General features: G+C 32.3%; 2 protein-coding genes across 2 annotated transcripts; one reads left to right on the forward strand and one right to left on the reverse strand.

Moving 5' to 3' along the window:
- Positions 1–4,057: 4,057 nt before the first annotated feature.
- Positions 4,058–5,270, reverse strand: LOC126746308 (uncharacterized). The gene is made up of 4 exons (XM_050454487.1): positions 5,035–5,270; positions 4,740–4,901; positions 4,536–4,679; positions 4,058–4,237 (listed from the first exon to the last, which is right to left on the reverse strand). The coding sequence occupies exons 1-4, from the start codon at positions 5,163–5,165 to the stop codon at positions 4,222–4,224; spliced, it is 453 nt and encodes a 150-aa protein (XP_050310444.1). The 5' UTR covers positions 5,166–5,270; the 3' UTR covers positions 4,058–4,221.
- Positions 5,271–13,935: 8,665 nt separating this feature from the next.
- On the forward strand, positions 13,936–17,850 carry LOC126746580 (uncharacterized). The gene is made up of 2 exons (XM_050454885.1): positions 13,936–15,170; positions 16,979–17,850. The coding sequence occupies exon 1, from the start codon at positions 13,936–13,938 to the stop codon at positions 15,160–15,162; it is 1,227 nt and encodes a 408-aa protein (XP_050310842.1). The 3' UTR covers positions 15,163–15,170; positions 16,979–17,850.
- Positions 17,851–20,305: the final 2,455 nt, after the last annotated feature.

The raw sequence follows: 20,305 nt of genomic DNA on the forward strand, positions 1-20,305 counted from the left end.
TTGTTCGCCACATCATCCCCAATCAAATGGCACTATTGAACGTCTACATTCAACACTATCGAAACATATAAGATTACTTAATAATCAATCATTCTTGAGTACCCCGATTAGTCAAAAGACGATTTATGCAATATTAGCATATAATCACACCATCCATTCTGTCACAAAATTTAAGCCTATTGACGTAATCAAAGGTCACATTACAACAAACGATGTTTTTGACATAAAATTAGACCAAATACTTTTAAGTGAGTATGTAAACAATCACAAAGAGCGAAGTAAACTACTTTACTCCCAAATAAACAGCAAATTAATAAGTCAAAAAGAAAATCTTGCTGAAAAAATTAATGTAAATAAAGACAATCCCGAGATTTTCCAAGAAAACCAACTTATTTATCCTAAAAAACACATACGGCAAAAAACCGCAAACAAATTTGACCCACCTACTAAAATAATTAGTACCAATTATGAAAAGAAAACAGCTAAAACCAATAACCAAGAGAAAATACATTTGTCAAACATCAAACGTCCTTTAAGGACAAAATACAGTTTTTGACTAACTCCTAACTTATATCCTTTCAGATTTCTCCAAGTAACATTCGCACTTGAAAATAAAATCTCTATTGAAAAATTAACTGACAACCCCGGACTAATGCCACTAAAATTAGGGCAAGCTAAAATCCAAGAATACACACACACGCTTATACACTATTATGACATTAACCCAATTATAACGGAAGTAAACAAACTCCATATTAAGGTGAATAACATTTCAACAACGATTAACCTTAATGTCGACCACCAAAAAGAAGTCGCTGACTATTTAAAAATCTTAACTATAACACAGGACAGAGTCAAAACAAAAATAAAAGAAATTGTTCCACACCCACGCAGATTGAAGCGCGGATTAATTAATGGCATAGGCTCAATCTTTAAAAGTATTACAGGTAATTTAGACGCCTCAGATGGGGAACGTTATGAAAGACTAATTAAACAATTACAAGACAATCAAAATGCTTTATCAGCCAATATTTTAAAAGAAAACTCGATTTTCCTTAGCTTACTTAAGAAGTTTAATTCAACTATTCAAAAAATAAATCACAATGAACATTTACTAGAAGAAAAATTACATCTAGTAGAGCTGGCTGTACAAACGACGAACTTTCTACAAAGTTCAAATTATATAAAACATACGCTTAATCAAATAATTAATTTATATGAGATTATTGACTCAATTTTGCAGGACATAGAAAATGCATTGACATTTTCGAAATTAAAAATATTGCATCCTAGCATAATCAAAACTCAAGATTTGTATTCTGAATTTAAATCAATTCAAAAGATTGTAGGTGCAAAGCGCATGCCGTTAGAAGTTACTTTAGAAAATAATTGGTTATATGAACAAATCACAACGTTAGAAAGTTTTATTTTAAATAATAAAATAACATTTTTATTACGCATTCCAATAACATATCAGAAAGAATTTAATTATTTTCACCTTTATTCAATACCAATAAGAAAGCAGAGCTTGTTCAAGGTTATAATACCAAAAAGTAAATATCTATTGAAAAATGAGTTGCACTTCTCATACCGGGCTTCTGAATGCCACGAGATATATGGAAAGCTCTACTTCTGCGACAAAATGGACCTACAAGAGACCACAACAAGTAGTCCCTGTGCTGTCCAGCTGTTGGAAGGCCAAGGCCAACCATCCACTTGCAACCAAGTTGAGGTTAAAATCTCAAAGCCTATCTACAACCAATTGGACTCCTCCGCTAAGTACGCAGTCATTCTTCCTGACGAAATAATACTTCATTTGGAATGCCAACCTCAAGAGGAATTCGTAAAACTTCAAGGTTCATTTCTCTGCAATCTACCAATCAATTGCCAGGTAACACATAACCAGGAAATTGTTATCACCAATCGACAATCAACAGGAATCAATCATCAGCCGATCTTGTTTCCGGATTTAAAGTCAAACCACGTTGTCCTGCCCACGCTAAACTTAGCTGCGCATATCGACAATCTCAAACTAGATGGACTAGAGAAAATCAAGAGTCAAATCTTACATAACCAGCCGAAACCAATATTATACGAAATGGTCCGCACTTTATTTTACCTTTGTATTTATTGTTTTATTCGAGTCAGTCAGAGTTAGCAAGAGTTAAGATAAACTTCGCTTAAGCTTTTGTATTTTTATATTTTTAAATACGTAAACTTACATGTTAGCTGTATGCCTAATGAATTGTTTTTTAAAAACAGAAAATCGAATACCCGGTTTTTAATTCAGGCATCTCTAAAAAAAGCAAGAGACGGTATTTTAAAGTTATTAGGAATGTTATTAGGAATAGCAATGTTTAGGACGAAGAAAATCTTCATGCAATTTTTCGTCGAAAACAACAACAGCGTTGGTCTGTTAATGTATGGGCAGGCATTGTCGATGATTATTTAATTGAACCATACCTTCTACCGCAACGGTTAACACGACCTATTTACCGGCGTTTCTTAGACTCTTAGTTCTTGGCCTCCTAGATTGCACAATTTAACGTCGCTAGATTTTTTTTTTATAGAGAGAATAAAGTAAAGTCAAGACTTAATTGGATGAATTATAACAGCATTTGAAATTATTCAAACCGAGTATCAAATTTTTTGTCAAGTCCGTCGAAATTATTTTTTTTTATAGTTAGACACTCTTGCAAGGAAAACCTACCCCTTTCATTTACCAATAACAAAAAAAAATCAAAGAATTTGTAACAAAATAAAAAAGCTAATAATGCAAGGTGACCAACAGGCCATAATATGCAGATTTACAGAGATATCCCTTACAGAAAAGGCTCTCTGAATTCTGTTGAGGCCAAAAAAATAATAAAAAAAAACAATAATTTAAAAATTTAATAATAAATATTCTGCTGAAAAAGAAAGAACGTACCTAAGGGGAGCATAGGCAGAGGATCAGGATATGAAAGAAAATATGAGGGGAAGGAAAGATGAGAAAAATTATAAACGATTTATGGCAACGTTCAAAGCCTTAGAACATTGAAAGGCTAGAAGTAGCATGCCGTGGAACTATGGACAGGTTTGTTTGCTTGCAACATCTCTGATGCAATGATGCCAAATGCTTATAGAGAAATGACAAAAATCAATTTTAATATAAAAATTTTGAGTTGTATCCGAAGGCTCAAAACAATACTACTGCTCCCCTTTAATAAAATATCAAGCATTTTTTTAAAATAAATTTGATAAAATACTCTATATCGAAGTCAATATTAACTTTAAATAAATGAAAATAAAGTACGAAAAAACGAGAAAACGGTAATGGCATCGCAACGCCGCTTGATCGCATTGTTGATGCCACTGATACAAGCACTCTCTACCAGTGACGTCGTCAACAAATATTTACCTGATAAATTTTTATTAATTATTATAGAGTTTGAGTATAAGTAATATTACCATTTATGTCGTTTTTTTTTAACGGACTTCGTTAGAGGAAGGTCCTAATAAAAGGCACCATTTTTGTTAAAGCATTTTTATGGAAATTAAATATTTTATTAATATAATATTATAGATTTCTTAATAAATCATGTTCTAAGACACAAATTATTAACATTTTGCAAAATTTTACTGTTATTATTACATTGGAAAAAACTCAGTTTTACATCACTTACTTTATATCACATAATATATACTTCTATGGTGCTGACTTTTTCAAAGGGACAGTATTGATTCAGCAGAAAGAGTTAAAACTACAAGGATGTTCAAATTGTGAAGGAGTTGCAGGTTTTTTTATAGGTTATAAGATTTTTATTATGAGTATTATTTAGCCTGTATAATGGTTTTGAGACATTTAACAGTGACCTATATAATACCTAATACCAAATATTATATCATATTAATTTATACTAAAAAACAAAGCTTACCTAAGAATAAAGACTATGTACAATAGAATAGATTAGATAGTTTATTAGTAGTAATATACAAACAAGTACTTTTACAAGTCAAATAAAATATGTAGTATGTAGTGCTTTTTTGAAAATCATGTTATTATTTCTTAAAGTATTTTAATAATGACTTGAGATATCTAATTCAATTTCTATGGGGCAAATTTGTTTATTGCAATTTTCGAATTTTAATTTTTTGTTCTTTATTTTTTTCCCATAATTTGGTAACAAGTGATTTAGCTTTTGAAACGGTGGAATCATCATTGCTTAGGTCCTCAGGATATCATTTTGATTTTACCCTAGAATAATATACATAAAAATATAGTATTACCAAAATTAAAAAGAAAAAATTGAAAAAATGTATTATGATAATCCAATTGATCAATAAAATTTATGTTATTATAAAGAATCTTTGTAATATCATACATTTGATTAATTGCATTTAATTAAACAAATATAATAAAATAAAATACTATATCACTTATAAATAAGATCATAGAATAACCAGACAAATTCTCTCGTTAGCCTATGATAAGTTATATAGAATAGGATGATACATGGCATAAAACTAGTAGTCTATTTTGAGTGTATTTTTACCTTTTCCTTGGCCGAGTCAGGGAATGTGTAGCAGTTAAACAAAAACGGCTTGGATGAGAAATAGTAATTGTTGACCTAGACCCCACGGTTACTGTAGAACTATTAATCTCAGATGCAGTTATTGTTGATGATGAATGATCAGATCTGTAATTATACAAAATATGGTGTATCAAGAATATTATAATCTATTTTAATTATCCATACTTGTCTATATTAGCTTCACTGTTTGTACTATATACCATTTTGGAAGCTAAAGAAGTTTTTGCACTCTTCAGGAAAGCTACTCCTGCAGCTTTGAAGGGTAAATCACTTGGTAAATTAACTGAATTATCAGCTGCTGTGTTTTTTACCAGTGCATCAGAAATCCTAGTAAAAAAATAGTTTTACACACATACCTAATTTAATAAGTATTAGGTATAAATAAAGCTTATATGAGTAACACTAATCCTTTTTGTGACGATTTTTTTATACTATAAAAATATATTTAAAAAAAAATTACCTCTGAGGTAGAGCTGATTTTTTTAATAAAGTCTGGTTACTGATAATATTATCTTTCTTATATAAGAAATCACTTCTAAGGATGTGATCTGAACAAACAAATATGTTCTGTTTAATTGTGTTGATTTCCATTAATGAAATCCATTGTTCCCTTTGGGCATATAGGTATCAGGCAATCTATAATAAGTATTTGATATTTAATCAAAAAGCAAAAAAAATAATGAATTAATATGTGGTGCCAATTACTATATATATTATTGTAAGTTGCAATATGGTAAAACAAAAAAAAATATCGACCAAATTTTAGGGAAAGACAAAATTAACTTATACATAGATATCAATATCTAAATAAATCTCAAAATTCTTTAAAGGCAATAAAAAATTAGTAATTTCATCTATCTACCTAATGTCTATATTAAAAAAACATAACTATACATAGATAGGTACATGGGTATTAGGTATGCCTTCTTTCTGCCAAAACAACAAAAAAAAAACTTAAAATCCTGTAATAAAACCAGGGACAAACTTCTAGTTTTATAGTTTTTATAGCCTATTGATAGATGAATATGTTCAAAAAAATATTTAGATTTAAAAATATAAATATTTTGGTATTTTACGCACACTTTCACATTCAAGTTTTTATTAGGTTTATCTATAAAATCCCCTATTCTACGTTTATGATGATGGTTACCCCATGATGTGATGTTATGAAAGTATCGGTATTTATGTTTTTGAAGGTGGTAGACAATGGTACAGTGAAAACATCTTGTCGGACTTGCATTGTCTTATTTATTTTATGTAACACGACGTTTCGGTTGGTAAGTATCTCCAACCGTTATCAAGTGTAAACTTGATTTAACTTTATTATTTTAACTTTAAAAGTTTTTTCTGTCAATGTAAAATCATTTATTTTAAACCTATTTATATATCAAGTATGAAAATGACTTTTTAAATAATTCCTTATTGTGCGCCGGAATAGTAAGCAAATTCTTTCTTCTAATATTTAGGTTATGTACATCCGTTCGAAATCTAATCTTTCTAAGCAAATATGATGGAGACTTCCACTTAAGTAATTTATAAAAAAAAACAAATAAGATGTAATACTCGTCGATTGAACATATTTAACCAGCCCGCATCCTTTAGCTTATGAGAAATATGCTCCCCTCTCCTTACGCCAAATAGTCTTAGTCACGAATTCTGAAGTTTTTGTATCCGATAGGCATATGAGCAGTCAAGACAAGGACCATAAATAGTGTCGCAGAAATTGAAAGGTGACAAAACCAATGCTTCACAAGGCATTTTTTTAATATTAGTACTTAAGTAATTCTTCTGGGCGTAAATAGTTTTTAAAGCAGAGTATCCAATTTTAAGTTTAAGTGTAACTTGCTCCCTAAATTTTAGTTTATGATCTATTAGGAGCGCCAGATTATTGGCTGAATTTTGAAATTGTATAACATCGTTATTCATTTCAAGTCTAAAGTTATTTAAAATCTCTATCCGGTGAGCATCACTACAAAAAAGAATAGCTTTAGATTTGGATGGATTAATTTTTAAAAGTAGATTTTGAGTTTCAGTTAAGATATTATTAAGATCTATATTAATACTAAGGTTAGCTTTAGGAGCATAACTGGGTTTAAATGAATAATAAATTTGAGTATCATCTGCATAGCAGTGATGGTTACAGCTATTTAATTTTTTTGTTAATTGTGATGTGTATATTGTATATAGCAATGGACCCAAAATACTACCTTGTGGTACACCAGAAATAACGTCAAGTGCCTTTTAGCAGAACTCTTTGTTTGCGGTTTGAAAGAAAAGATGACATAAGTGTTAAGGCCGACTGAGAAAATCCTTGATAATGTAATAGAGATATAAGTATCTCATGATTCACCATGTCAAATGCTTTGGTAAAATCTAAGAGAATTAAAACAGTTGCCTGATCTTTATCCAAAGCCCGAAATATATCGTCTGTAACTTGAGACAACGCAGTGACACAGCTATAGCCCTTACGAAACCCAGACTAATATTCTGGGATGAGATTATTGCTATTTAAATAATCAAGAATTTGGCGCTCCATAATTTTTCCAAAATTTTCGAAAGAACAGAAAGTATAGAAATAGAACGAAGATTGTTGAATTCTGTGGGATTTTTAATTTTAGGTAAGGGAATTATATTGGCCTCCTTCCACTTTTCCGGAAAATAGCTCTTCTCTAGACAACGATTTATAATATGGGTAAGAGGGTTAATAATCACAGGACAGCAAAGCGTAACAATAGGAATATTTAAATTATCGGATCCAAATGCCTTGCTTTTTATAGTTTGAAGAATTTTTTCTACTAAATCCTGGTCTACTAAATTAAACACAAAATCGTATATATTAGGAAAAATTCTGTGCTCCTTAAAAAAATTTATAAAATCGGTATTAGGCTTATTGTTGTTATTGTTTATATTAGTAAAAAAACCATTAAGTTTTTCAACATCTTGTAATGATATAGGAAGCTGTACATTAGATTTTTTAGAAATATTGATTTTTTTCAACTTTCTCCAATTTTCTCTATTACTACAAATGCCAAGTTTATAGGTTAAATATGCTTTTTTCTCTGCACGAATCGCAGACGTTGTAATATTTCTATACTGTTTATACGTATTCCAGTCCTCCCGATCCTCACTAGCTCTAAACTTATTTAGAGCCCTATTACGAAGCTTTTGCATAAACCTGATGTTGGGGGTTATCCAGGGGCTATATGGTTTTTTTTAATTATTAACCCTCTTAATTGGCGCGTCTAGGATATTAAGTATCGACTGTGTCAAAAAATCACCCTTTGAGTCAATTTCAGGCATGATATACATACTATGCCATGGTATTAACTCCAGATCAGACTGAAAACGTAAATGTTTAATATTATGAAGGTTTCTATATGAAAAACTAAAGCGTTGTGGCTCAGAAATAATAAATTAATTTCACAAAAAACCAATAAGTGATCCGACACCTCAACATCCCTAACACCACAAGCCTCCATGAGGTCAATATTAGAAAAAATTAGATCAATCAGGGACATAGAAGTATCAGACACTCTTGTCGGCTCTGATATGAATTGTTTTAAACCATAAACTTCAGTAATTTCAAACAATGAAGTATTTACATTTGGATTAAGAAGACTTATGTTAAAGTCGCCAAGAAGTATTATGTGCTCATAGGCAGCATAAAAATTAACCAGAATGTTATCCAGAGCGGAATAAAAAAGGTTTAGTTCACCTTTAGGTGGACGATAGATGTTTCCAACAAGAATTTTTTTGTCATTTATATATAGCGCGATTCAAATTTGTTCAAGAAAAGCTCCAGATTCTGTATGCATAATACAAAAGTTAAAAGTATTTTTGAGATACACAGCGACACCGCCACCTCTATTTAGCCTATCCTGACGAACGAGAATGTAACTATCCAAGTGAATAGTGTCATCGGAAACATGGGAGTGAAGCCAAGTCTCCGAGACACCGATCACGTCATATTTATATTTTTTTATATGATCCTGAAAAATATCAAAGTTGTTTGTAAGTGATCTAGTATTCAGATGCGCACATGAAAACATTTATGTAATATATAATAAAGGAAAAGTTATTTAAAAGAGAGGGACAAATAAGGGAGTGTAGGAATTTAAAAAAAAGGAGTTTGCAAGTATGCTCTTTAACTAATTTCCCTTTAGTTTAAGTTATCACAAGACAGGTAATAGTAATAGTTAAATTAAACAGTAAAAAAATACCGCTCATGGTGGTGTTAAGTGAAGAACCCAAAAAAATTTATAGTAAATTATACGATACATAAATCTTAATTAAATATTTAAGTACACAATACAATATACTTATCAGACAACGAAGAAAAATAAACATATATTATTAATGTAGTAAGTTGAAAAAAAAGACTACCCAATACAAAGAAAAACACCCCAAAATAGGAACCCCCGGTATATAAAAAAAAAAATTATAATCATAATTTTCACATTAAAAAAAAAACAAAAAAAAACTAAGTAATTACTACAAAAAAAAAGACTCTTTGCAATAAAGAAACTTAACATGCCATAGTGAAAAGGTATACGTAACGAAAAAGAAAATATATATACAGTGCTTTCATTTCGAAACAATCCACCCTTAACAACTTTCTTAAAAAAAAAAAACACGCGAAAATAGATATACAGGGGGACGTTTAATTATGCATTTACTGAAGTTCTGTCAATCACCTCTTCACCTCCAGATAAACTCACTTTAATATGTCAAATGGGAACCCCCATCGTGTGATACATCATAGTAAGGATGTAGCGTTTTATTTTTCTACTCTTATTTTCACTAACGCTCCATTGATATTTCATTAATTTCAATAATTATATTAATAATTTCAGTCAACTTCTTTTATCGATATTTCTTTAAATTCACACTGTCAATGACACATTACTACTGCTACGCATCACTCTCCTGGTTTTATTATTCATGCTTTCTGTTGACGGTCCGTCACTCTTCTGGTTGGTCTTAATTAATGTTTTCCCTGATTGGATTGACATTGACAGCTCAGGCGAGAGGTGGGGTCGTAACTTATTTAGTCGGTACTGCATCCATTTTTCGAGGACTTGTTCCCGTGTCGCAGGTAGAAGCGCACGTAAAAGGCCAGTTTTTTTATTTCGAAATTTGTGAAGCAGGAAGTGGCCAATATGGTTTATAATTTAGTCCTTAATCTTGTTCCTTTAGGGAACTGTTTATTTCATAATTCTGGTGCAGGATGCCCGAGATTTTGATGGATAGATAATGAAACTTAGCAAGGTGAGTGTGTCACATTTTGAACGCCATTTATTTTTATCGACAGTGAATACAATGGCAACCATTGTTTTAGGGTTTTATTTTTCCGTTTTCCTCTTTATTTTTCTTCAATTGTTGATGGCTGCAGGATTTTGATTTCCCCGAGAAATTGCTGTAAGCTGTGGAGCTGGAGCCAGAGTTAGAGCTAGTATTAGAGATTTCCAGTCCAGATAGCTAAGCTACAAATGGCATACATTTACAGCCTCGATTTTGAAGGCTAGCCGTTCATTTCTTGGAGGAATATACAGGCCAGTTTATTCCATTTATTTAAATATTATTAACCATAGATTTGTCTCACATATTTAAATTTTTATTAATATATCTTTAATTTCAATTTATTGCTACAAATATTTAATCAATATCATAATTTAATACGTTAATTTCTTATCTATAATTTTAGTTATTTTTTGTTCAGTATTTTTCAGTACCTTTTTTGGTAGTTAAGTAGATATAACTCGGTTAAGGCTAATATGCCTTAGGTAAAAAGGTTCATGAACTTTCCCCTGCGTAATACAAATATTTATTAAAAACTTTAAGAATTGCAATTTATTTTTCAAGTGCTGAAATCTACCTAGTAGCTTAATCATAATTTAAATGTTACTTTTGACAAACTTATTTTATTTAATCATATCAACATTATTCATATTTTAATTCATAATCAATTATTAACATTTAACAGATTAGAAAATGAGGTGTATACATATCTTTGATGTAAATATAATTTGGTTGTATTGTTAAGATATTTTTTTTTTGTCTCTTGAAATCTACTTTATCCAGGGTCATTTAATTGTTAATTTAAACCGGGTCTTGTCGACTTTAAGTATCTCCGATTTTGCAATATTTTAAAATTTAAGCATAAAGAGTACTTTGAAAAGAATAGATTAAGAGAAAAAAATTTGCGGATTATTCACATAGGACGCTAAAAAATAATATTAAATTATGTCAAAAAAGAGGTCTACTCTACTCTATTTGATGATCGAAATTCGTTGCTATTGATAATTACATTGTCAAACTTTTGACATATGATCTCGGAGTTGCCAAGTTGTGTATATATGTAATAAGAAACAAGCACATCTAAAAAGCATATCTTATATAAGAGAAAACATGAAAGACATCTAAATCTATCTGCCAAAATGATAGCAGTGTTTTTACACTATAATAGTGAATGGGTTTCGCTTTTACACACATTTGTACACAAGCAAAAAATTCATTCTCTTATGCAAATGTTCGTAGCCTCTATATTTTCTAACATTTTGAGATTCTATTCATATGAAAAAATATAGAGAGGACTCGTAAATGTCGAGCACATGGAGGGCTTACGCCCCCCATGTGCTCAACATCTTAACTTAAAACAATTTATCCCAATCCAACCCAACTCAACCCACCCCAACTCAACCCAACCCATCTCATCCCATCCCAACCCAACACACAGGCACACTGGGGGCTAACGCCCCCCGTGTGCTAACGCACCCCAAAATCAACCCAATGCAATTCAACCGAGCTCAAAACACTAAAAACATTCATATAGAAGAAATAAAAAATTCTTAAATCAAAGAACATGTATGGCAACGCTGTCACCTCACGGCATTATGTCAAACGTCAATAAAAAAGAATAATGAAGGAAGGTGGAAGGGAATTTTGTTTTTGTTATTTATATGAAAAATAATTAATACTCTTTAGACTTAATTTTAAACAGAATATGCCTATATTTCATATTATTTTTAATTAGGATCGAAATCTAAAAAGTACCAAAACAATAAATAATACATTATGGGTGTCTTTGGTATGTTTTTTGACACGAAAATAAAGGGACTTAATTACAAGAAAAGGTAAAATCATTTTTTTTATGTTATATAAACAATTTCGTCTTTTTGGTCATATTTTATGCATAATTTCATTTAAATTAAATACTTTTTCCAAAACTACAAAATTCTTAGTGGCAAAAAAATAAAAAAAGTAATACTGGCACAGTTGAAATCTGAACCTAGGCCGACCGGCTCATAGTTCACTCTCATTACCACTAAACCATGAAGCGCTTGCGGCGAATGTTCGAAAACGAGTTTATATCGTACGTAGGTACACATTGTCATAATTTTTTTTTGTTTTTATTATTTTATTAAAGAAAATGTTATTCATCCTCCAATTTTTTGTGCTTAAAATAGTCCAAAGAAGATTAGCTTACTATTTCATATTCAAAAATGTTAAAATTCGGAGATACCTAAAGTCGACTAGAACCTTTAAACCTATATACCAAGTGTTTTTCTTAGTTTTCTTTCATTTATAAAAAAAAAAAACTAAGTGGCGCCCTCTTATTTAATAGTTATAATCAAGATTATATTCTTTAATAGCCAGTCATAAGTGAACCTTCGAACAATCCCAAGCCTCCAATAATTCTGAGCTACCGTCTGCAAACTCTTGGCAAAATAGTAACACTGTAAAGTTAACGCCACAAGGAGCGTAAAATTCTCTATTCAACGGTACCAAAAAAAATGAAATCAGTAAATGTGTAAGCAAATAGTAGCAAATAGCGAATAGCGGAAATGTCTAGAAATAATGAATATTTTATTTACGCCAAACTTTGGTATGTCAAATGGCTACCCCATGGTGTGATACATTATTTTAAAGAGCATTCATTATGTTATCAATGGTTGTAAAAAAAAATAAAATTGATTGACCAAGAAGCAATTAAAGTGTAAATTGGTAGGGTAGAAAAAAAATTTAATTACTTTAACAAATTTATTTTATTAAATTTTGGGGTTTTGGGTTAGGTCCGGAGACCGCGCAGGCTTCTTGATTTTCCATAGATTGGATAATTGAAGGGTATATTGCATTTTCTAAAAGGTTTAAATAAATTTCGCCAGTCAAATTTTCTTACAAAAAAAATGGCATTATTTCATTCTGATAAATTCCTGCCCAAACATTAATTTTTTGGGGATATTGGGTATGGCCTTCCCGAAAAACATGCGGATTTTCATTATCCCAGTATCTACAGTTATGTCTGTTTACCAGGCCATTTAAAAAAAAGGTCGATTCGTCACTGAAGCAAATGTTCTTCAATATAGACAAAGTTGGATCCATCGCAAATTGTCCTAGTACTTCAACTTGGCATGCTTCATCGACAACTCTATTTTAATATTTTTTCTTATTGCAAATCCATCCCGTCTCTTCAAATTTTCGTATGAATTCTAATACGTATTTATGGCTCACGTTTTTATCTTGATACCTTTCATTAAATGCTCTCGCGGTTCTGCGAGCACACCGATCTTGAGCTTCATAAAGGAAAATTATTTCTATTCTTTCGGCTAGCGTATACACCATTTTATTAACTCACTGTTTTAACTAAAATTGAAAAATTGCACGCGTCAAACTGACAGTGTTAAAAATAATAAATCGCCTGCTTTTTAAACGCCTTAAAAATGTAGCTATTGCAGTGTTTTTTGTACCTATTAGGTAGGTTTCGCAAAAAATATAAGTGAAATAAATATACATACAAAGTTATAAGACTGCAAAGATTTTTGCAAAAAATTTGAAGACACTCGCAAATAACGGTACACATTCTTTACTTAAAAAATAAATAATTTGCTTGAACTAAATGTACTGTTTGTTACCACACATTTTAACTTCTAAATTGCTTGTATTTTTTTTTGATAATCTATTATAAAAAATGTAAGAATTTTAAAATGATGTAGGTACCACACTAAAAGTATTCATTTAAAATACCAAAGTTTGGCGTAAAAATATTCATTATATCCCAGGTCTCGACTCATAAATAAGTAGCAATGTAGTATCCTCCGAAGGCAGGTGCAACCACACAGTTCCAAGAAAAAAAATTTCAATTGTTATTTACCGGCATCCATATACCTCCCTTCCCCGGACGTGAATATCATTCCTTCATTGTGTGTTGACCACGTCAGTTCGGTACGCTCCGCTGTTATCAGTGTTTTTTTTTTGTTTTCGTTTGAAATAACGAGTCTAGACTCGATAAAGATTTTGTTTAGCACGAGTGTCTCGTTTTTTTTATTGGTGTTTTTTACGGACGGTGTTTATTTTTGGAAATATGGAGGAAAAGATAGACAAATTGGAGCGAATTTTGTTTAAGCTAAAACAAAAGCATAGGCACCGTGAGCCGCGTGACTGCAAAAAGAGCGGGAAGAAACGCCGTGAGCGTATGAAAAGTAAAAGCCGAAAACGCCGTGAGCGTTGGCCAGTAAAAAGGCATGCTAGTTCTTCCAGCCGTGAGCCTGGGGAACCTTCAAAATTTCGCCGTGAGCGTTACACTACTCCGAGTGATTCATCTGAGTCTGATCTAGAGAATCAAGAGAACTGCGCAAACTATAATAATGCGAGCGATTCTTCCGAATCCTATTCTAGTGCCACTTTAAGTAGAAGTGCGCCCGTGAAGAAGAAGCGCAGGCGCATAATTTCTTCTGACGACAGCTCAGAATCAGAAAATAAAGATGAGGTTTCTGATATTCCAAGGAACAACTTAGACAGTGATCTTTTAGAATTACTGGGATCTAACGTCGCGCAAGTTGATGCTGGGGGGCCAGAAATACATAACAGTTTAGTAGAAAGATGGTCTTCTATTTTGATAAAGGGTTTAAGCCCTGAAGAACGTAACAGCCTAATAGGCGATTACCCGATTCCCACTAACTGTGATTATTTAAACGCTCCCAAATTAAATGATGTTGTAGCAGCGGCAATTTCTGACTCAGCTACTCGCAGAGACATACGTCTTTCGTTGCTTCAGACACAAGTAGGCGCAGCTGTAACCGCAATAGGAAATTCATTGACTTCTCTGTTAAAGGAGGGAGGGGAGGGAAATAAGGTCCTGGTTAAGCAACTGAGCGACGCTGGTAGATTATTGGCCGATTTGTTTCATAGCGAATCTCTATCTCGGCGGGACTTGATTACAATGTATCTGAACAAAGATATAAAAGAAACATTGGATAAATCTGCAATTACTTCTTTCCTTTTTGGCGACAACTTGGAGGAAAGAATTAAATCTTCGAAGAATATTTTAAGATCAAGTCAAGATCTGAAGGTTATCAGACCTAAACAGAACCTGAAACATTTAAACTACAAAGGCCTGCCCAGGTACTCAGGTGGGACTCTCCAGAGCAGGCCAACGTCAGCTTACACCCCGCATCGTCGCCAGCCCCAGAGCAGCAGGCAGTTTGCGAACAACAAACAGTATCACACCCAAAACAAACATCGCCAGCAACAACGCCGCAAGAGCCCCAATTCGATCCCCTCCACGAGCAAGAGAGACAACAGATTTTAGAACTTAAGGTTAGTACTTTTGCTGGTAGATTAAGCAAATATTATGGCTACTGGTGTAATATTACATCAGAGTGTTCTATTTTATCACATATTAAGGGAGTAACTATACCTTTTTACGAAAACCCCTTTCAAAAGAGAATACCCAAAGAGTCAAGATGGTCTGTCACTGAAAAACATCACATAAAAAAATCCTTAAAGGAATTATTAGTTAAAGGTGCCATTTCTAAAGTGGATAACTGCCAAGGACAGTATATTTCTAATATTTTTTTGACTCCTAAGAGTGATGGTTCACAAAGACTTATTTTAAATCTAAAATCTTTAAATAAATTTGTCATATATAAGCATTTTAAACTTGAGGATTATAAAACAGTTATGAAATTAATCTCTCAAGATTGTTTTTTAGCGACTTTGGATCTTAAAGATGCTTATTTTTTGTTATCCATTAAGAAATCACACAGAAAATATTTAAGGTTTAGATTTCAGAATATTCTATATCAATTTAATTGTCTTCCTTTTGGCTTAAGTTGCGCTCCTAGAATTTTTACTAAAATAATGAAACCGATTTTAGCTCTACTAAGAGGTCAAGGGCTTATTTCAAATGTATATTTGGATGATTTTTTATTGATTGGCAACTCTTATACAGAGTGTAAACTTAACGTCTTAAAGACTATTCAGGTTTTAAGGAACCTGGGATTTGTGGTAAACTTTAAGAAAAGCGTTTTAGAACCCACTCATTGTTGTAATTATTTAGGTTTTCTTTACGATTCAAGAAACTTTACTGTTTCACTTCCTGAAGCCAAACAGTCAAAGATTAAATTTTTAGTCAAAAAATACCAGGGAAAAACAAAATGCAAAATTAGAGATTTTGCGGCTTTTATTGGAAGTTTAAGTGCTTCTTGTCCAGTTATTCCGTATGGGTGGGTTTATATTAAACAATTTGAGCGAGCTAAATATAAAGCTTTACAGGCTTCAAAAGATGATTACGACTCGATGATGAGTTTACCCTCGATGTTGTCCGATGATTTTAAATGGTGGCTTAGAAACGTCAATTCTGTAAGATCGCTAAAACCGTTACATTTTACATTAGAAATTTTCTCGGATGCATCTCGCACTGGCTGGGGTATATTCTGTAATAATAGGAAAAGTCGGGGGTATTGGACAGATAAGGAAAAAAGTTATCATATTAACTATTTAGAATTGTTAGCAGCTTTTTTCGGAATAAAATGTTTTGCAAAAAACCTGTCAAATTGTTCTATCTTGTGTAGAATTGATAACACTACTGCTATTGCTTCAATTAACCGCATGGGTAGCATTCAATTTAAAAAATTGAACTACATTTCTAGACAAATTTGGCAATGGTGCGAGAACCGGAATATTTTTTTGTTTGCCTCCTACATAAGATCATCGGATAACAAAGAGGCAGATGAACAATCAAGGGTCATAAACTATAACACTGAATTTCAACTTAATCAAGAGTTATTTGAAATAATTGTTAACGCATTTGGAAAACCAGAAATTGATTTATTTGCCAGCCGGAACAACAGAAAATGTAAACTTTTTGTTTCTTGGTTACCAGATCCAGAGAGTGTTTGGGTCGATGCCTTCACGTTATGTTGGTCTGACCTTAGTTTTTACGCGTTCCCGCCATTTTCACTAATTTTGAAAGTTTTACAAAAAATTATTGAAGATAAAGCGGAGGGTATCGTAGTAGCCCCTTTCTGGATAACCCAACCTTGGTACCCGGTTTACAATTCCTTGTTGTCTGGTGAGCCTATTTTCTTCAAACCACGAGAAGATTTAATTTCGTGTTTTGATAGGACCCCACATCCTCTTTGCCATCAGCTTACCCTGGTTGTCGGCCGCTTATCCGGCAAGCTTTACGAGGACAAGGAATCCCGGAGGATTCCATAAATATTTCTCTAGCCTCAATTACTCCGTCCACTATTAAGCAATATAATGGTGGCTTGAAGCTATGGTGGAATTATTGCCTCGAACAAAGAATAAAAGTGTTTTCAGTCACGGTAGAACACTTATTAAAATTTTTGACTTTTCATTTTCATAAAGGTGGTTCTTATGGAACGTTAAATTGTTATCGTTCTGCGATTGCGCAATTAGTAGGTAAGGATAATATAATAAAGGACTTTAGGATAAGACGTTTTTTTAAAGGTGTTTATGGATTGAGACCAAACCACCCAAAGTACGATTCAACTTGGGACCCCTCGATTGTCTTAAATTTCCTAGAGAAAATGCCGCTAAACGATTTTAGTTTAGTACAGATAACCTACAAACTAGCGGCCTTATTGCTTTTGGCTACGGGGCAGCGGGTACAAACTATAGCGAACATCGAGATATGCAATATAGTTAACACAAGGGAAGGTATAAATATAAAGATCCCCTGTAGACTAAAAACTTCGGCACATAATAGAAACCAACCAAATATTAATATTCCTACCTTTAATAATAAGAAACTTTGTTTAGCACATACAATTAATAACTATTTATCTTTTACTGAAGGATTGAGGGGCACTCAGGCAAATAACTTGTTCATTACACTTAAGAAACCCCATAAGAACGCATCTGCACAAACAATTGCTAGATGGGTTAAGAAAGTTCTAGAAGCAAGTGGGATAGATACAAGCGTATTTACGGCCCACAGTACACGGCACGCAGCGACCTCAAAGGCTGCTAGTAAGGGTGTTTCTATTGATACAATTCGTCTTTCGGCGGGTTGGTCTCAGAAATCTAATACTTTCGCGCAATTCTACCAAAGACCAATTAAAGACAATAATTTTATTGGTAAAGTGTTAGGTTTTTCTAAATAACTAATATATATATATATATATTTTTTTCTTTTGTAACCATTATCTACTACAATGTATATGTACTATACATTAGTATACTTGTAAGAGGAATGTATTTATTATTTAATATACTGTTTACTTTACTTTTTGTGGGTTATCCCCTGTAGAAGATGTTGTGATGGAATGAGTAAAACAGTGTAGAAAATGTTAAGAATTTTATTTTATTTTTTTTTGTAGAATAAAATTTGAAACTAAGGATCCTTGTATTTGTTTACAAAATGTTGACCTTTTCTATAGTCTTTAAACATCTACATTGCTACTTATTTATGAGTCGAGACCTGGGATATAATTAATAGATCAAACGAACTTACCTAAGTGAAGTTCGATCTTGATTATATCCAGGTCTCGACGAAGTAAATAAGTCCCTCCCTACCCTTTCAACTTCCCTAAATATAAACAACAGGCAACATTTTGTTTTGCTTTAAAAAGAATGATATTCACGTCCGGGGAAGGGAGGTATATGGATGCCGGTAAATAACAATTGAAATTTTTTTTCTTGGAACTGTGTGGTTGCACCTGCCTTCGGAGGATACTACATTGCTACTTATTTACTTCGTCGAGACCTGGATATAATCAAGATCGAACTTCACTTAGGTAAGTTCGTTTGATCTATTAATTATTTCTATACATTTTCGCTAACTATTTGCTTACACTAATGAATAGAGAATTTTACGCTGCTTACTATGATGTATCACACGATGGGGGTTCCCATTTGACATATTAAAGTGAGGTTAGCTGGAGGTGATTGACAGAACTTCAGTAAATGCATAATTAAACGTCTCCTGTATATCTAATTTTTTTTTTTTTTAAGAAAGTTATTAAGGGTGGATCGTTTTGAAATGAAAGCACTGTACCGGGTGAGTTTTTCAAAGCGCGGAGTAGTATTATGCATTGATGATATTATTTATCGATGACGTGCTCCTGGACTATTATTTGGTTAAGCATTCTTCACATTTTAAAAATATTTTGGACTATACAGGGTGTTCCGAAAAAGCAGGGCACTACAAAAGTTAATTTTTTTAAATGGAACACCCTGTATTGCAAAACATTTTTGAATTCTTTGCGTAATTACCAATCTTTTTTGATAATGGTTTAATATGCCAAAAATTAATAGTTTAGGAGATAAATCAAATTTTGTTAAAAATTTTGAATTTGCACGCATCTCTTTAATATTAAAATTTAGCACCTAAATTTTGAATACAGACTTAATTTTTATCATCAGAAGTAAAATAAAGTTACTTTGATATGCGTGCTATGTAAAATTATTCATTTTGTTATACAGGGTGTTTTTTTTGAAAGGCCAAACTTGCCCAACTTTAAATATAAAAATCTCTCTTATTTTAAATGAAACACCCTGTATATTTTCATGTCATCTAATAGCTTACTTAAGAGCCTGTAAATTTTATTAATAATGTCCTATCTCTATATCTAACAGTTTTTGAGATATCATGGATTTTTCTGTTTTTCTCCTGTAAAAACTGACAATGCCGACTTAAAGTTTTGAAGCACCTCGTATTTTTTATGTATCCATCAAGGCGCCGTGGAAACAAATGAAAAAAATCTCAATAACAAAAAGACAGTTACATTAGTTAATTAGAGATTAATAGTTAGATTTGTTTTAAGGTGTTTTTTAGATATTTGTTTTCAATATTAAAAATGAATTATTCAAGAAATGAATTTATTGATATGATTTTTGTTTTGGGTGAAGCAAATAAAAATTGTCTGCTAGCTCAAAGGCTATATAGAGAAAAATATCCTCAACGGCGCACACCCGATTCCCGCAGTTTTCGCGTTGTTATGGACCGATTTATGACGACTGGTAGCGTGGATCTGCCAAAACGTAATGTTGCTAATAGGGTGGCAAATGAAGGTAAAGAACTTGAAATTCTTTTGCAAATTGAGGAGGATCCCCACATTGGTAGCCATAGGTTAGCCTTACTTTCTGATGTTTCGCAGACAACGGTAAACCGGACAACACGGAAATATAAATACCACCCATATCACATTAAGTTGCATCAAGAACTTCACAATCAAGATTTTCAGCTACGTGTAACTTTTTGTAAATGGTTACTTCGCAAAATTGAAATTAATCCAAATTTTGTTAACTATATTATGTATTCCGACGAGGCGACATTTAAAAGCAATGGTGCTGTCAATAGGCATAATATGCACTATTATGCAACAGAGAACCCTCATTGGGTACGTGAGGTTCAGCACCAGAATCATTGGTCCCTTAATGTATGGTGCGGCATCCATAATAACCGTATAATTGGACCATATTTT

Source organism: Anthonomus grandis, chromosome 17 (genome assembly GCF_022605725.1).
Source record: "Anthonomus grandis grandis chromosome 17, icAntGran1.3, whole genome shotgun sequence".
Taxonomy (NCBI): Eukaryota; Metazoa; Arthropoda; class Insecta; order Coleoptera; family Curculionidae; genus Anthonomus; species Anthonomus grandis.